This window comes from Tyto alba, unplaced genomic scaffold (genome assembly GCF_018691265.1).
Source record: "Tyto alba isolate M040663 unplaced genomic scaffold, T.alba_DEE_v4.0 Super-Scaffold_38, whole genome shotgun sequence".
NCBI lineage: Eukaryota > Metazoa > Chordata > Aves > Strigiformes > Tytonidae > Tyto > Tyto alba.
This window is the reverse complement of record NW_024881313.1, coordinates 41,639,824-41,658,479: the sequence shown is the minus strand read 5'-3', so window position 1 is coordinate 41,658,479 and position 18,656 is coordinate 41,639,824. Positions and strand designations below refer to the sequence as shown.

At 55.8% G+C, this 18,656-nt stretch overlaps 1 protein-coding gene across 2 annotated transcripts in view; it reads right to left on the bottom strand.

Moving 5' to 3' along the window:
* Nucleotides 1-18,327, bottom strand: part of AGAP3 (ArfGAP with GTPase domain, ankyrin repeat and PH domain 3) — a 146,935-nt gene extending 128,608 nt beyond the window's left edge. For both annotated transcript variants that reach the window (XM_033000364.2, XM_042801674.1), the window contains exon 1: nt 17,934-18,327. In XM_033000364.2, coding sequence (XP_032856255.2) covers nt 17,934-18,210 — 277 coding nt within the window. In that variant the 5' untranslated portion in view covers nt 18,211-18,327. The remainder of the gene's footprint in view (nt 1-17,933) is intronic.
* Between the last annotated feature and the right edge of the window lie 329 nt (nt 18,328-18,656).

The following is an 18,656-nucleotide window of genomic DNA, read 5'->3' as shown; positions in this document are numbered from 1 at the left end:
GTGTCAAGACAGGCAAGCGTGGCTGGAAACGGCGTCTACAGCTGATATACCATGAAAGCCAGCTGTGCTTTAGGCCAGGTTCTCCTTCAGCCTCTGGAGAGAACTCCCTGCGGTACAGTCACACACGCCTGCCAGCCCGAGGCTACCGGTAAGGACACGTCCAGGCAGGGGAGAGCCCCTCTGACCTCTGGTCCCCGCCTGCTGCTCCCCCGAGCGTCCGGAACCCTGCAGTCACCCGAGCCCCGCGTGGGGCGCTGGGGGCCCGGCCCGCTTCTCCGCAAAGCCACCGCGCGTGGGGCCGGAGCGCTGACGGGGAGCAGACGCGCTGTCAGGCCGCTCGCCAAGATCCTACCTACTCCTGGGGTTCCCCCCGCGCACACGCGGCCTCCTTCCTCTCCACCCCAGGGGTTCAGCAGCCAAGCCGTGGGGCTGCCTCACGTACGGCTCCTTGCTTCATCCTCCCCTCTCCCGCCACCCTCCTCCTCCTCTCCCCGCCTCGGCTGGCCGGCCGGGGCTGACACCCCCTCGGCTGGCGGGGGGAGCGGGCGGCGGGTGCCTGTGCCTGGCAGCAGCGGTGAGTCAGGCGCAGGCAGCGCGGCACGTGGGTGTCCGCCGGCTGAGTCACCCAGCGCAGCGCCGGGCTGACTCACCCTCGGACACGGCGCTGCGGGACGCGCGGGTGCCGGCCAGCGCTGCCACGGCACCTCCGGGCGCGGGCTCCCTCCCCGCCGCGCTCTGCCGTTCTGCCCGCAGCGGCTCCCCGAGGGCCCGGCGCCGGGCAGAGTGCCGACCCGGCCGGGGGGTGGCCGGGGGGCGTCCCGGGCTGCCGGCGGTGCTCTGGGGACCGCCGACCCGCTCCCAGACACGCGCCGGTGTCCCCGCTGCAGTCCCCACCGCCGGGAGCGCAGCCGCAGGTCGGATAAGCCCCCAGCCTGACGACAGCAGCCGTCCCCCCCAACGGCCCCCCCCCAGGGCTCGCCGCCGCAGGCACCCACCCTGCGCCCCACACACCCCCTCGGCCTCCAACCCCCCCAGGCACGGGGCACCCCGACAGCCGGGCTGTGCCGGGAACACAGCCTGTCCACGCACCTTCCCCAGCCCAGGCGGCTGGCAGCACCGGGGAACGTGCCCCTCGCAGCGGGGGGACCGAGGGGGCCTCAACTGACCGGTCCCTCTGGCCACTGCCACCGTCTTCAGCAGGAGAAAACCTCACACCCTCTACTTCAGCAATAAAGTAACCGAAAACCTCATTAACTGTGCATTTATTTTAGTGTGACACCTCAATCCAGCCACCGCCGCTGCGGTTTGGGACTGGCAGAATTAGCTCAAGGAGAGGAGGGGACGTGGGGCCGGGGTCGGCGCTGCCGAGGCCCCCGGCACACAGCCAGCCCGAGACAAGGCAGAGAGCAGAGCACAGCCCACCACTCGAGAAGGAAAGCAGGCACCAGGGTGCAGCGGTGGGGGCTTCGCTCCCTGGCATGGCCCCGGTCAAACCACGGGAAGGAGGAATGGGGACGGCGACGACCCCCTCCTACACCCCCTCACCAGCCGTGGGACTGGGGGCACAAGAGCAGCTCCTTCCCGTTGAGCCCAGAGAACAGAAGGCAGCAAAGATGCAACCAGATTTCTGAAGGGTGCCAGGCACTGCCCAGGACTGAGGGGATGTTGGAAAAGGAGCCCACAGCCTCAGCTCCAGCGCAGTACACGGCTGCAAACTGGGCCCGCTGCACCTTCACGGGGGCGACCAAAGCCAGAGCTCGGCCGGGGCCTCCTCCAGACCACCCCACCGACCAGGACACGCAGGACGGGCACCTCCCGCAGCAGGCAAGCGCCTGCCCGCTCCCGGCTGTCCTGGACAACGAAAACGCTTGTCGGAACATTTCACGCCGAGAAAATGAGGGTTGGCATTCTGGGTCTGAAGGGGTGCAAGGCTTCATTTGGTTATTCATATGTTTGGGGGGGGTTGTTGTTGTTTAGGCTTTTTACATTTGCACGATAATTTATCAGATAGCCAAAAGGCCACTACTCTATAAAAAAGGTAATGACAATTTGACTAAAAGACCTGAACTAGCTTGGAGGCTAGTAACATGCAAAATACCCAAAAAAGGGTAAGAAATGGGAAAAGAGAGAAGGAAACAGACGTCAGTAAGATCATGAACACAGGAAGCATCAAAAATTGGTATAGGAAACTGAAGACTTCAGGAAAAAAGGTTTTTCAACAATGCTAAGTACAACAGGAAGCAGCTTTGCAAAATACAGTACCTCCACACAGCTCCTGCAGGACAGACATAGCAAAACATCACTGCAGCACATACCAGAGAGCAGGAGTGGTCCGTCAGTCCTCGCACTGATGTCATTAAAGGAGCAGACTGAAATACACGTAAAGAGTAAAGCACAAACACAAATGCATAATTTCAAAACCATTAGCAAAAAAACTTTTTGAAAAGGCCATTACAATAATTTGATTTAAAATTAAAAGGCACAAACAGTTGGAATGTAATGGTCTTAGAAAGAGCAAGTTCACAGAAAGCACCACTTTTCTGCTTATGCTGATTTTTAATAAATACTGAAATAATGGAGATATTCAGGAACGACTGAAACACACTGAAGTTATGTCAGTATCTAGAAAAGAACACAGACTCCTCCAAGTAAGCAGCAGCTACCTGGCTTGCTATCATTCCCCTACAAAGTAAGGGGAAGGATTAAATGGAACTGATTTTTATATTTTAAAACAAAAATTCAAGTTATAGATCTGATTTCATCCTTCCAGGTGTTTAAAGTGCTGCTGATAAAGACAATTCTGTCTATAAGATGTCACTTATTACCGTACAATATTCTTCTTATAAATGAACACTTTGCAAAGCCGTTAATGATAAATGCAGTAAGAATTGCCTCAGCGACTAGTCTCAGAAAATAGCCTGAGAGAGTTCAAGCTAACGGGCAAGAGGAGGCCTCGCAACCCTTGGGAGCCACCCTAGGGATGAGGGGGGGCTCCACACGGCCAGGGAGACGCTCCTGCTTTGCCCATCTCCAAGACACGCGAAGTGGCAAACACCAGAAACGCCAGGACAGCACATCCTCTTCCAAACACGCGAGGAACGAGAGGCTACCCGGGAACCGCTGGTTGGGATTTACCGTGGCAGGTCATCCGCGATCCACCCAACCGCCTCACAAAACAGTTGGGCTGAGGAAACGTGGGCTGGCCAGGCAGAGGAACGATGGGCAGAGACCTCCTGCAGCACCAGGCCAAGGCCAGCGAGCAAGGGCTCCACGACCGGTTTCAGCCAGTAACGAGCAGAGGAGCCCAGGAGCCAACACGGGGCCGGTGTCGCCCCATACCTTCACCGACCACCCGTGGCAAGACAGAGCGCACCCCCAGCTATCTGCAGACAATGCTAACGCGGGGGGGGATGCCGAGCAACAGAGCTCTAATGCACAAGTGTCGTGACACACGTGGCCCGCGTGACGGGAAGCCTCGTGAAGCTCAGCATGGAGCCACGCAGGCGTCCGTGTTGGGGCAGGAGGACTTCCACGCGGCAGTGCCGGCTGGGAACTGCTGGCTGGCAGCAGCCTGCCGGGGAAGGGCCGGGGGCCCAGGCACACGCCGGGCTGAGCACGAGCCAACAGCACATCCTCACAGCAAGGAAGGCAGACTGCATCCCAGGTCGTGTCAGGAGAAGCATGGCCAGCAGACTGAGGGAGTCTTACCACGTCTCTCTACTCAACACCGGTGAGGCTGCACCAGTTTGGGGCTTCCCGGTTCAAGAGGGATGTTGAAAAGCTGGTGAGGGTCCAACAGATGCCTGCCAAGGAGTGAGGGGTCTGAACTACATGGTGACACTGAGGGGATGGGCTTCCCCCGCCTGGCAGGGAAGCAATCTAATAGTGGCTTTCAGCTCCATAAAAGATGCAGTTGAACCCTCCTAGGCAACAGCAGACAGTGCAACAATGGACAAGAGCCACGTCTCATGGCTTCGGACCACAGAGACTGTGTCAGAAAAAACTTCTCCACTAAGAGAATAGCACCTGCAGAGACGTGGTATCATTTCCATGCTGAAGAGTTTTCTAGATTCAGCCAGAGAAAGCCACAGCCAACCCGATCTAGTGTTGGTGAGAGCGAGACTTTGAGTAGGCTAGACTGGAGACTTCCAGAGATCCAGCCGACACTTCTCTGCTGGTATGAACAAACCCGCACCACACCTGATGCCATTCAATGCCTTCTCCGCGCGATGCAATAATGCCAGCAAAAATAAGATCAGGGTTGAAAAACATCTGGTTGATGCCGTAACCTGGAGAATCGAGGACTAGCACATGACTGAGTGATCCGAGTCACTTTGCAAGCTGAGCTCTTCCAGCTAAAGAACCTTCTTGTACTGCCCCGTGCGAGGTGTTTTGACCAAGGGTTACCAGCCATCCTCACTGGATGGGGGCTCAAATCCTGGGAAAGGTTCAAAGATCCAAGCAGATGAGCAGTTCATCATTAGCCCTCAAGGCAATGCTGAAGCAAAACAGCTAAAAGATCCTCAGACACTTAAAAAGAAGTCAATAGAGAAAGGAGATGGATTTACAGTAAATGTAACTGTGGTTGAGTCCAATAACAGCACGTTGCCTATAGTCTAATTTCTTTTATTTTAAGAACTCTAGGTAATGAAGAGCCATAAAAATTCTTTGAAGGCCACAATAAATGAACTCACAAAAAAAGACATTTAATGAGCATTATGCAATTAACTTTCCAAAAAGAACATCACGAGATAATTGATTATCCAGTAAAAGTAAACTTTTCAGGGTATAATGTTCAGGTAACAAAGTTTTATTTAGTTCAACCTAAAGAAACAAGTGAAAAAAAAAAAAAGGAACTTTAAATGAGATGAATGCAAATTAGAAATTAAGTGCTAACTATCAGTAGCTAGAGGAATTAACTACTGGAACAACCAACCAAAGGGAACGGTGGATTGAACACCGTTGCAACATGTTGCCCAGGGAGGTTGTGAACCCATGCCTGGAGGTTTTCAAGACCTTTTCAGCTGGATAAAGCCCTTCACAACCTGCTTGGATGGCAATGACGACCTTGTGTCAAGTGTGACACTGCACTAGAGCCCTCCCAAGGTCCCTTCCAACAGGGACAGTTCTGCCATTCTCCACCTCATCGTGTTTTTCAGTCCAACCTACACGTTTGTCTGGGAAATGCTTCAGCCGAACAATGTCTTAAGCTAAATAGTGGAGTAGTAACATGAGTTTTATTAGTTCACAGTACGCAGCAAAACCATCAAACAGACACTCCAGTATCAAATTCTGTGTTTAAAAGACAAAACCCACAGCACCCAGTTGACTGAGCTCAACGTACGTCTAGGCATTTTCTCCTCGCAAGAGGAACATTCTCTAGTCTCACCATCACAATGTCCTCGTGCCCTTCCACCACAAGCTCACTGAATGTCTCATCACAGCCACACTGCGCAATCCCCTCTCCTACAACCCACTTTCAAGCCTGGGCTCCAGAGCAGAGGGCGTTGGGCTGATCCTCCCACACCCATTTCTCACTTGCACCAGGCCACGTGCCATTTGGTCCTCCAATTTTATCTTAGACTCTCTCCAATTTAATTTTCACATCTTACCATCTACCAAAGCATCCTTCACCAAATCCTCTAAAGAAAGCTATCAGGAGGAGGCAAAGCAGATAAAAGACTGTCCACAAATTCTTACGATGTATCAGAGGAAGGACAGCAAACTAGAAACAAGACTCCACCAGAGCAGACATTACTAAACTCCATAGGCAAGATCTTACTGGAGGCAAATCCACAAGGGGGAAAAAAAAAAAAAAAAAAAATTACAGAAAGCTGGCAGATCCTCAAAGCAATGGTGCTGCTAATGGCACAAACAGAAATTATCTCAGTGCAAAGGAATAACAAGTGTGGTAGGACACCAACTTGGCTGCCTCACACGATCTCCTTATTGGTCTCAGGCACAGGAAAGCATGCGCGTGGAAAGTGGAAATTAGGTCAGGTTAGGAAGGATAAATACAAAAGAGTGGCATCAGCACCACAGACTGAACTCAAACAGCTACGCAAAGAGGCGACCAGCAACAAACAGCAAAGACAAGAAGCAATTCTCCTGCACATTAGTAACCAACATAACAACATGAAAGTGATTTGTCACTCAGTAGACACAAAAAGCAACTGAGAAATGACACTGAGGACAAAGCGGTTTATGCCTTTTTGCAAAAGCCTTCCCTATAAACAGCAAAGAGGTGTCTAGCACAAAATGTATTGGCCAAAGAATATACCCAAGCTTTCAATAAAAAATGCAATGTCAGATTTTGATTAACTTAACCCTAGAATGCTTAATTGTCTGGAGCAACCTTGGAAGAGCTCAAGCCCTGAGAGCTCTCAGCTGATGGAAGGCAACTGCACTGAAAAAAGCAAGACCAAGAGGAGTAGCGCCCACCTTTAAAAATGAGCAAACGGAGAAGCTAAGAACTCACAGATCACTCTGATTCAAAACATTTAAAAAAGCAACAACAGCAACAACCTGTAAAACCCAGAAAGACAAGGCAAGCATTAGTACATCTGGATTTATTAGGATTAAACAGTGTCTAACCAATGTCAGTTGCTTCTGCAAGGGGATAACAGACCTTCAGCACTGCAGAGAAGCAGGTGTTAAGCATCATACATCAAATAATGTTTTTGACTGTTTCACATGGCATTTTCAAAATTAACTTACGGAAGGATAAACCGACTATAGGCTCAGACCAATACTGATTTGATAACTGTTCTGAGAATATTTATCAAAAGATAACCATACAAATTGAAATTAATATCAATTTGGATTGAGCAAGGCTTCTCATAGGTTCAGCTCCATTCAATATTCATATCAACCAATAAGATGATGGAAGAAAGTAGGCTTATTAAAACTGCAGGTGGCATGAAACTAAGAGTGATCGCAAGGATTAGAAAACTAAATGGCTGTGTCAAATTGGAGAAATTGTCTAAAAAGGATTAAATTCCAAAGGGGCAGTTGTGAGGGTCTACACTTACACAGCATTAATCGTTTGCCCAAGAACAGGACACAGACCTGTAGAGTAGTTAGCAACTCTTCAGAAAAGGATCCGGCGGTCAAAATGGATCAGAAACCATCAGAAGTCTGCAGCACTGCATTTCTGAGAAAAGGCAAGCACCGTGCTGAATCACATGAACAGACAACCTGGCAGAAGTTCTGCTTTGTGCTTTTTCCAGCACTGGCAGAACGCTGCACCCAGCCTTGGGTACCGCTTTCCAAGGGGGACATGACCAAAGCGTCATACGCAAAGACCTGAAGTTATTAAGCCTGAAGTCGAGGATTCTGCTACAGTTTTCAAGTATGGAAAGAGGCTGCTGCAAAAAGGAAGGGAACGATCTGTTCCCTTTGTCCTTGGTGAGTGACTGAAATGGGGAGCAAAAAAGATTCCGGTTGAACTTTCTAAGGAAAAGGACAGTTAAGCACTGGGAGAGATTTCACAGAATCCTTGATGGGTTTGGGTGGGAAGGGCCCTTAAAGCCCCCCCAGTGCCCCCTCCTGCCCAGGGGGCTCCCAGCCCCGTCCAACCTGGCCTTGAACCCTTCCAGGGAGGGGGCACCCACAGCTGCTCTGGGCACCCTGGGCCAGCGCCTCACCCCCCGCACAGGGAACAATTTCTGCCTTAGATCTCCCCTAAATCTCCCCTCTGTCAGCTTAAACCTGTCCCCCCTCGTCCTACCCCCACCCCCTGACCCAGAGTCCCCCCCCACCTCCCCTGTCCCCCCTTTAAGCCCTGGGAGGCCACTCTCAGGGTCCCCCCGGAGCCTTCTCTTCTCCAGGCTGAACCCCCCCAACTCTCTCAGCCCGGCCCCCCAGGGGAGCTGCTCCAGCCCCCCCAGCATCTCCGTGGCCTCCTCTGGCCCCGCTCGAGCAGCTCCGGGTCCTTCTGCTGTTGGGGGCCCCCGAGCTGGCCCCAGCACTGCAGGGGGGTCTCCCCAGAGCGGAGCAGAGGGGGACAATCCCCCCCCTGGCCCTGCTGCCCCCCCTGCTCTGGCTGCAGCCCAGGGCACGGGTGGGTTCTGGGCTGCGAGCGCAGGGGGCTGCCACGACACCTTGTTCTTACTGTTCCCAGCAATTCTTTTATTCTCTTGGTTCTCCTGATAGCTCTCTACTGCTTCTTTCACCAGCCTCAAAAAGATCGTTCTCACCCTCCACCTTCGGTTTTGCTATGTTTTTCAGGTGTCTCACATGGCTCTGCCCATAGCACCTTCTTTTCTCCCTTCACACTTCTAGCTAGCCTTATGTTTTAATTTAATGCCATCTCTCAGCTCTATGTTGATGATTCATAGTTCTGCCTTTCTATTCCTGGACTGTCTCCTGTCCAAAATGAAGTCTCAGCTTATTTTCTCCTCCAGCATTTCAAGTGTGTACCCACAAGCCCAAGCTCAACACGATTAGAGAGCTGTAACTAATCCCAGCTTTGTCCCCTATTTCCCCAAGCCCTCGCTGCTCAACGCCTGGGGACATCACTTAGATCCTCTCTGTGAGTGAAGGACACAATTCAGACAGGGAACGGAGTTCATGGACCTAACTCTCCTCTCCATAGCCTGGTTGCCACTAAGCACCTACGGAGCTACAGAAGTTACAGTCCCTGAAATACAGCCTTTCTCACCTGGCCACCCAGTCAGACTCCAGGCTTCCACTCTACATCAATCACTATTGCTCCCTTCCCCCCAAAATTGTCTGTAACGCACAAAAATCATGCCTCATCCATATTCAGTCTGAATGCTGCTGCTAAAATTATTTTCCTAACCTCTCTTTCTTAAGCAGGCCAACCCTCCCTTTGAATCCCCCCTCCGGGTCCTCCTCTTCTGTCACGTCAACTGCAAGCTGCTTGTCTTCACCCTCCCAAACTACTCATACGTTAACAACTATCCTTCCTTCGCTGCTGAAGAGCTGATTCTTCTCCCTCCCAAACTATGACAGCAATCTCCACTTCCCAGCTGCTAAATTTCAAGCAAACACCTCTCTATCTTCTCGCATTTGTATTTCATGTTTGAAAAGAGCTCTCTGTAAACAACCTGGAACCTGCTTTACTATCCTCTTTCAGACTGCTCCTTGAAGCTCTCCCGTGCCTCCGTACTCACTAGAAACTTCAAAAACAATGCAGGTTAGACAACAGCCATGTTAAGTCCATGGCCACGATGAAGCCCATGCTGTCTCACTGTCTCTGTGTGCTCCCCACTTGCTCATCGGCATCTGCCTCTCATTTTTAAATAAACTACAAGACCTCTGTGGCAGGGCTCTCTTTGCCCTGTGTTTTCACAGCATCTTCTACAGGAGGAACCTGATCAGATGAGGCTCCCAGGTGTGACTGTAACGAGCAGACTCACACTTAACCATTCCCAGACAGACATGCCATAGTGCTTTCAACCCTGCAGCACGCCTCACCTGCCGGGGACAACCCCAGCCCTGGCCACCCACCCACCCACCCACCCGCCCGCCAGCAACGCCACTTTGCTCGTGGATTGGTGCCCCATTCACCTCCATGCGTCCATCTGGAGACTGGGGCAGGGACATGCACTCACTAGAGCCTGATCTGAAGGTCAAACCCCTTTTCCTTAAGCCCAGGGGTTACTGCTGGGCTAAATATTAGAATCTCTCCAAAAAACAACCGCAGGAGACAAGTGAGCAGCAAACATGCTACAGGGAGCAAGCGTCGGGGGCTGACAGCCCACGTTCTCCATTGCAGCAAGCTGAGGGGTGAGATGACGAGCCCGAAGCCGGTGGCTCCCAACCCTCCAGGGCTACAGCATCAGCGCGACAAGACCAGGATTTCGGATGCAGCAGCCGGCAACCACTTAGCTGTAACTGAGGTGCAGTGCCCTCGATGACTGAGCGGATTTCATCACCGCACAGATCACATGGAAAGAACAAGAGCTCATACATAACCCCAGGGAAGAACTTCCAGAGTGACTCAGGCAAGGCAGAGGTTCCAGTGCTGCGATGCAGCCCTATGCCAGCGAGCCACTGAGGACAGACACAAACGTCCCTTTCCCTCCACGTGGCATGAGCTGGGTCGCTCTGCTCTGTCTAGGTATCTATTTTCTTTGGATTTGTAGGAATTCAGGGGTTTGCCAGGTTTGGTTGAAAGTGGACAGCAGGTCTGAAAGTTACTGGGGCAGGAGAGGCAAGCAGACACAGAAGAACAGGTCTTAATCATACAGACCTCTTGATTTTTAGCCTTCCTGCCTCAGAAGACTCCTTGCTCTCACTGTAACACCTCAGAAAACCCGCCCGAATAGGCACACCCTAGCGTCAGCGATGCCAGCAATGCCCGGAGTGTTGCAGGAGGAAGCAGAAGGAAGTAAGACCACAGCTGCCTTTCTCACGCAGGGCACTGGAGGCACAAATAAAACGGACGCGGCTTGTTCACTTCGTGCAGCTGCTGTAGAGGAGGCTCTGACTCGCAGAAAGTCCCGGAGGAGGATTTAAAAAAATCAGACGCCAAAGTAGGAAGGTGGGATCATGAAGAGAAAGGGACTCTTATGGCCAGCAAGAGATGCAATAGAAGCACGATGGTACTGCTGAGGTGCTTGTCAAGGTTAAAAGCTCTGACCACAGGCACGCTGCTGGGGCAGCTCTTGCAGCCCTCAGTTTCCACTAGTTACGCTTCTGCATCAGCCCCTTGCTGCTGCTTCAGAATTGACGGCCACTGCCCACACCCCTCCTGCATTCACCACCAGCCAAGAGCACGACTGGGATTTTAGCCCAAGGGCTGCCACCCCATCGCGCAGGGGCACCAGGAACACCCAGTCTTCCCCAGGGTCTCCTTCTGACGAGGAGGGAAGGTAAGACTCATTTCCCATCAGCCAGTCCATCTGGAAACACAGTTTAAGGTCCAGATCAGACATAATTTAAACCTCGTTTGGCCACCAAAATTCACTGGAAGTCCCATCACCAGCTCTGAACAGCCAGCCTGGAGGCACAAGCCGCTTTAATCCTCATATGGGTGAAACTCCAGAGGAGGCGAGAGCCCAGAGCTGCCCAAGACTCAAAGGTCTCTGCGCCAAAAGCGGACACGCTCCATCAGGAGCTCTAGAAAACCTCCCGAAAGCAAGATCGACTATTCACAGGCCAGTTGTCAAAAACCAACCCCACTCGAATTTCTCCTCCCGGGTCCTCACCGGGCAAAGCCATGGCTACGCCAGCCCAAGCGCAGAAGGAAAGCACAAGCAACATTCCCGGCCACAAAGCGAGGTCTCGCCCTGCACCGAAGGCAGGGGCAATCCCGGGGAGGGGGTTGCCACAGCCGTCCCCGTTCCGAGGCCCCGGCAGCTGCTGGGCAAGCGGGACGTCGCTGCTTGGAGCGCCGGTCAGGGGCAGAACTGCCCCTGGACAAGCCAAAGACTCTGTGCAACTGAACGGTGAAACTCCCTGCTGGGAGAAATCGTGAGAGCTACGAGTTTACGCTGGGTCAAGGAAGACTGAACAAGCCAAGGGAAGAGAGCCAGCAAGGACTGAACAACATATAGAAACCGCACCGAGTTCAGGAGGACCTGCCGACATCAGGCAAAAGACCCGGAGAAAGCACCCCTCAAACAGGCACTGGTTCCCACACGCCCCCCCACAAGGCATTTGACTTGCGCTGCTGTCACAGTCAGGATATTCAGTAAATGGCCTTTTGCTGTAAACTGTCTCACACAGGCTCAGAATCAGCGAACCACGGGTCCGTTTTGCCTCCCCCCCCCCAGCCCTGACCGTGCATTACCCCTCCTCGCCTGGGCCCACACTCACATTCACACAGTCGCACCCTCAGCCCGGTGAGCAACTGAAAACTGATCCAACCAAAGCCCAGCGCAAAGCTCGGTTTCTACCAGAGCAGTTCCCTGACCCAGCTCACCGTGCAGCAACCAGAGCTGGGAAAAGGAAGGTAAGTTCCCACCACTTTCCTGGTGGGAAGAGTTGCACTGTCCCTTCTACCAGCATCCACATCGGTGTTGGATTGAGGTAACTGTGAAACCACAGCCACAGGAGTCTCTAGTGCTAAGGCCACATCCAAATCCCATTCTTTCCCTGCAGCGTACCTCCACGTTCCCATCTTTTCCTCTTTAGCCACAATGTCAGGGTTCTTGCCCCCGCAGCGCCAGAAACCTTCTCTTCCCTCACCACAGCACCTGCAACCTCGTCCTACTCAGTCTTCAGCTACCAAGACCATCCTCCAGTCTTCCTGCTCCAGGTTCATCATCTCTCCCAACTCCTGTCGATCACAGCATCAAGCAGTATCTTTTTCTGATTTTCTGACTCTTCTACAAGACCTTGTGCTTGAGTTGTAAGCTCTATGAAGTAAGACCTGCATCTGGCAAAGATGACTAGGGCCACCATATACAACTTCATAAGAACAGTGGATGTGTTTGTCCAAGAGTGCTGCAGGCCCCCTCCAGATGTGTTTCTGCTCTGCCCATCACTCCCACGGGGCCAAGGTCTCCCCTCGCTCCAGGACTCTCCCCACTCACGCCAGGCACTGCCCTGGGAGATGCTGAGCAGAGTCAGCCCTGCCGACGCCTCGGCCAGGCAAGGAGACACGCTGTGTCAGAGGACCCAGAGCTTTTCCCTGCTAGCACCTAGCGCAGCTCAAGAAGCACTTCCAAGTACCCTCAGGAGTCTCTCCCGGGAGTCTGCCCTGAGACCCCAGCACCTCCCATCCCAGCCAAACGGAGCGCGTGATCAGAACGTTTGCCCCATCTCTCATTTCTGTGGTCTTTTAACCACCTTTGCACTTAACTCCCAGCAAAGCTTGAGGCTACGGTGACAGAAGGGCGCTGCCCCGATCCAGCACGCAGAAGGGCGGCACGGCAGAAGACACGCAGCCACCCGGGATGCCCAGCTCCAGCCCCGGCAGCAGAGATGCACTGACGACTCTGAAGTTTGCTGCTGTTGGAGGAGATGGACCACCACACCCCACCACCGCTCCCTGTGGTTACCAAGCCTTCGGGAACTCACAAACACACATACACAGGGCAATTCTGCAGAGGTCATGGAATTAGCAGGAAAAAGCTAGCTAAGCAGAACAGGCTCCTTCCCAAAGGGTGTAATTTACTTGAGGCTGATTCAGCTGAGCAAGGCGAACCCTGCCCGTGGCCTGGCAGCACGGGGCTCCCCAGAACCAAGGCAGGATGCTGGGAGGACTCCACTGAGCTTCATTCTTATCTTCCTCGAGAAGATACCGCATCAATGGCAACTCCTGCCTCAGATTTTGCTTTGTGAATCAGAGCATCGGGAACCAGTTTCAAAAGACATTGGAAAAGGATGCAGAATAGAGCAGTAAGACTTATGCTGGAACTGAATAAAATGACACGGTTCAGCCAGTTTAACTCATCACAAAAAGAGACAGAAAAGTGACCTCATTAATTGGTACAAGCGGCTTTAAACACAAAAATAACCAGTATCAAAGGACTACTTACGCTTAGAGAAAAACTAAAAAAAAAAAAAAAAATCCAGGATGTTAGAGATGCCTATTGAAAAAATTATGCTAATTATTAACAGCGAGGCAGCTAATAATGGAGAAAAACTCCTAAGGTAGCAAGGCCCTAGACTGTAACTGTATCTCAAAGATACACCTTAACCAGATGTCTTATATTTAGCTGATCGGGAAGAGGGTAAAATCCTAGGAGGCAAATGTTCATACCAAGTGACCCAACAGTCCATTTTGGTCTCAAACTGCCGGGACCTGGAGCTACGCAAAGCCAACATTCAAAGGTAATTCCTGCCCAGCAAAAGCCAGATGCAGAGCCACAGTTAACCACCAGACTGCTACTGGCAGATCGTCCTCCGGGGCTTTTTTCACCCTGTGCCTCTGCCAGAGAAGCAACAGCTGAAAAATGTAGAGGAAAGCTTTTCCAAACTAATCCCACTTCTTAAAACACAGAAAGGAATCAAAACAAGTTTAGAAGTGCGTTGAAGGGATGTGAAAGGATAACAAAGGGAGAAACACACACTCCAGGTACAACTCTGACCACCCTCGTTCAAACAGATTCCCGCTCCTGCTACCTGGCCACCACGGCCAACGACTTCTGCAAGCTTTTCCTGAGAGCTGAGCGTTCAGGTGGGCTGCAAGACGTGTGCACGGCAGGTAACATCAGGAAAAAACTCCTATCAGTTGACCAACATTCTGCTGAGGGATCTCACCAATTTCTCCTCCTCTGACTTCCACCTCCTCCCTCCTGGCCTTCGTTACTTCGCGCCCACAGGAGACCTCTGTGTGACCATCTTCTCCGCCCCGCGCCGCGATCCTCCTTCCGCAGCTCCATCCTCCTGGCTCGCGCTCTCCCGCGTGTCAGTGGATCCACGCTGGCTCCCGCTGCCCCACGCGACCCGCAGTCCCCGTCCCGCGCGTCCCTCACGGCATTCTCTGCACCACCAGCCTCACTCTCCCTGCCTAGAACCTGCATTTTGGTCACTTCTGAAAACTGACTTCTATGAAAGAAATTAAGCGCCGCGTAATTACCATTCTAATTACAAATTCTAATAATATAAATCTGTCTATAGCCTGCTCCAGAATAACACAGTTAGGGGTCACATTTATTACAAGGAGGGCTTGTACCAATCTCAGAACTAAAGTTGCATATCATTTTGCTTTATGCATATGTAAAATCTTTTATAGAGCTAAGCAGCTTGCAGCAGTCTCTGAAATTTGGCAAAGAAACAAGCCTGGGATGAGGGAAACGCTTTTTGCTAGCCCCCTGAAAATCTGTCCAAATTTGGTGGTTAGAAACTACTGAAAACCACGGGGTCCTGCCTGTGATTCAGCTGAAACTGGCGGCCGGCCAAACCCACCGCCTTCCCCAGCCCTGGGTGCCCGGCAGCCCTCTCCCGCCACCGCCGCTGAACGAAGCTCCCGCTACAAGGGGGAGACCAAAATAAAGCAGATTTCCCTTCCCCCCGCCCCGCGGCGACCCCGAACACCACCTCCGCCGGGGCCCAGGAGAGCCCGAGCGGGGAGCAGCCGCAGGCTCCATCCGCGTGCGCCGCTGACTCCAGACTCTTCTCGCTCCTCCCCAGGAAGCGGCTCCTTCCCCCCGGCCCCGCCGGGCTGCCGGGGCTCTGGGCTGCAGCAGCCCCCCCGGCACCCACCTCCCTCCTTGGCAATGCTGCCCCAGCACCAGCCGCAGCACCGCGAGGGTTCGGGCCGACACACCTCCAGCTGCCGCCTCCGCTCCTGCCCACCGGCACTGCTCCGACGGCCAAAACCCGCACTGAGGCGGTGGCAACCCCGGCCCCGGCACACCACTGCGGGCAGGAACGGGGCCTGCCTCCCTCCCTGTTAACAATGGGGGAACGGCCTGCAGAAGAAAGAATCTGGCAAGAGGATGTGAGCAGGTCTTACGCAAGCCAGCAGCGTTAGGAAGTTGATCTGGGATTTCACTGGCAACATCCGTAACAGGTTTTAGGACCAGAAGCAGTCGTTACGGTCAGAGAAGCTGATTCTTCGGACCAAGAACATAAACGAACAAACAAAAAACCCTCTTCCAGCAATTTCTGCATCAAGCCCAACACACACAGTTTAGAAGGATATTCCCTTCCAGACTCAAGCGCTCCGAGAGATGGCAACATCTCCAGCAAAACACTTCCAGCGTTTTATTACCCCCACCGTTAATTCAGTCTCTCACATACACTTGGTAATATATTGCATGTAACTGCATAATCACAGTGCACTTTTCACCAGGATCACAATTTCACCCAGCGCCTAGCAGGTAAGTGGGGAATGCAGCCAAGATAAGGAAATCCGTGGGATTCCTGCTCTGCCAAATCCACAGCTGGAAAGAAAGGGAGGGAGAAGGTGGGGAAGGACCAGAGGAGACAGGGTGGGTCTGTGGTTGGAGCAGGCAAAGCGCCCGAAGACCCCCGGCCCCCAGCCCCGTGTGACGCCCAGCAAGCCGCGCCAGCCCCTCCTGACGCCCCGTCCTCGGGTTAAGCGGAACGGCTGCCATCCAGCTTCGGGAAGCCCCGACCGCCTGCAGCTGGGAGTGAAAGAATCTTGTTTTCACACCTTCCTTTGGGCAGCAGGAGGAAACACGCCCCACGAGTGGAAGTTGCTAAGAGACGCACCTAACCGCCACCGTGCTCGCCATCAGCTCACAGATGCTGGCAGGGCGCAGGAGGGCAGCGGCAGGCGAGGACGGGGACACCCAGGGGAGCGCGGCAGCGGCTCAGCATCCGCGCAGGGAGGGAGACGGGGTGCACGGGGCGGGGAGGCGGGCAGCCCAGCCTGGGAGCCTCGGCCACCCGCACCCCGCCTGCGGGCACGGCCCCGGGAGCGACTCCGCAGTAACGCCCGGGGGCTCGTACAGCAGTATTTCGGTTGGCAGCGTCTCTGTCCCACAACACGGGAATGGCAAGCAGGATCAGACCGTGTCGTCACAGTCACTGGTCCCTCAGGTCTTCCACTGCAGCCGGGACCAGAGGCACAAACACGGAAGAGCTGCAGGAACCCCACGGGAACAGATGCGCGACGGTCTTCCCCCACCAGGACCGCCACGGCCCGTGCACTCCCACCGACCTCCAGTGCAAGCCCCTTCCCTCTTCACCCCATTAAATTCCGTTAGTTCAGCGGCTTTCGGTGGCAGGAGACCTCACAGACAGAGCAGTCACAGAAGCAGACAGAAGCCGCCCTCCTTTTCTTGGCTTTACATTTGCCCGGTTCTGATCCCAGATCTAACTGTCCTTTGTCCTTGCACCACAAGACCGATGAAACAAATTCTTGAACTTACGTTCCCTCGACCGTGCAACCTCTAAGATGTCTGTTAAAGTCCCTCTTACTTTTCCTCTCTCTGAACAAGCCACCCCAAAGGCTGCAGCGGCACACAGGCACCCCGAGAACTGCTCCAGGGCAGCCCACGCTGCCACCTCCGCGCCGCGGAGCCCGGCACCACGCTGCGCCCGCGCCACCGCCGCTCCCCCAAACCCGTCCCGCGTGCCACCTGCGGCGACGTTCCTGGCGTGACTTAGCGGGAGCGGAGCCGAGCACGCCGCCAAAAATCGAGCGGGGGGGGGGGGGGGCAACAAAACCCACGGCGGGGGAAACGGCAAACGCTCGAGAGGCCACCGAGGCAAATCCGGGATCCCTCCTCACGCAGACCCAATGGCACCCACGGCCCCGAGGCTTTCTTTGCTAAAGGGCGAAGCCTGGCTGCGAAAGTCTGGCGGCTTGGGATCGCCAAAGCCGGCCAGAGGGAGCTTTCGGCGGGGTCCTGCGAGCCGCCCCCCCGCCCCCCCAGCCTCAGCACAGAGCCGGGAATCCTCCTCCCCGCCCGCCCGTCCATCCCCCCGCCCCGCTCTCGGCCCTGCGGCCGCGAGCTCCCTGGGCCCCGACTGCCGTTTTCTGCATTTTTAGGAGACTTCAGCCCATCGCCACCCGCCGCGGGGGATTCCACGGCCCCGTGGGTTCCGAGGGCAGGGCCCCCCCCCACCACCACCACCCCCCCCCCGCACCTCGGTGCCGCGGGCCGCCGCTTCCCCGGCGGGGAGGGCGAAGCCGAGCGGCCCCGCGGGACCCTCGGGGCGGGGGGCGGCGGCGGGGCGGGGGTGGGGGGTGGGTGGGTGTGGGTGCGTGTCCCGCTCCCTCCCCTCCCGCCCGGCGCCTGCAGCCCCCCGGGCCCCCCGGGCCCCCCGGCACGGCTCCCGGCGGGGGGGGGGGGGCAGCGCGCCCCGCAGGCCCCGGCGCAGGCCGCGGCCCGGCCCCGCCGCCTCCGGCCACCCCCGCGGGCCGGGCGCTTCCCGCCGGCGCTGGCGGGGCCCGCGGGGTAGCGCGGCCGGGGCCGGGCGGGCGGGGGGGGGGGGGGGGACGGACACACAAAGGGGGCGTCCCGGTTCGGCCCCGGTTCGGCCCCGGTTCGGCCCCGGCTCGGCCCCGGTTCGGCCCCGGTTCGGGCCGCCCGCCTCACCCTCGATGGAGATGACGTGCTCGCGGATCTGGCTCTGCAGCGCCAGGTCCTCCACGCGCTCGATGAGGTCGTAGATGGCGTAGATGTTGGGGTGCACCGACTCGAAGCGCCCGATCTCGGCGCGGATGGCCGCCGAGTTGGAGAGCCCGAACTGCGGCGGCGGCGGCCCGCCGGGCTGCGGGCCCGAGGGGCCGGGCACCGGCACCGGCACCGGCCCGCCCGGCGCCGCCAGGCTCTGCTGCTGCGGGCTCTGCCCGGGCCCGCCCGGGAAGTTCATGGCGGCGGCGGCGGCGGCGGCGGCGGGGCCGGCGGTCAGCGGCGCGGGGCCGCGGGCAGCCGCTGCATGGCCGCGCTCTGCGGGCTCCGCCGCTCTGCGGGTCCGCCGGGCCCGCCCCGCCCCGCGGCCGCGTCACGGCGGCGGCACCGGGCCCGGGGCGGGGCGGGGCCGGACCCACGCGCGGCTCCCGCGCCGCGGGGGCGGGGGCGCGCGCGCGTGTGCGTGTCTGCGGGGGCGCGCGTGTGTGTGTCTGCGTGCGTGTGTGTGTGTCTGCGTGCGTGTGTGTGTCTGTGTGTCTGTGTGCATGCGTGTGCGCGCGTGTGTGTGTGCGTGTCTGCGGGTGCGCGCGTGTGTGTCTGCGTGCGTGCGTGTGTGTCTGTGTGTCTGTGTGCATGCATGTGCGTGCGTGTGTGTGCGCGCGTCTGTGTGTGCGTGTCTGCGTGTGC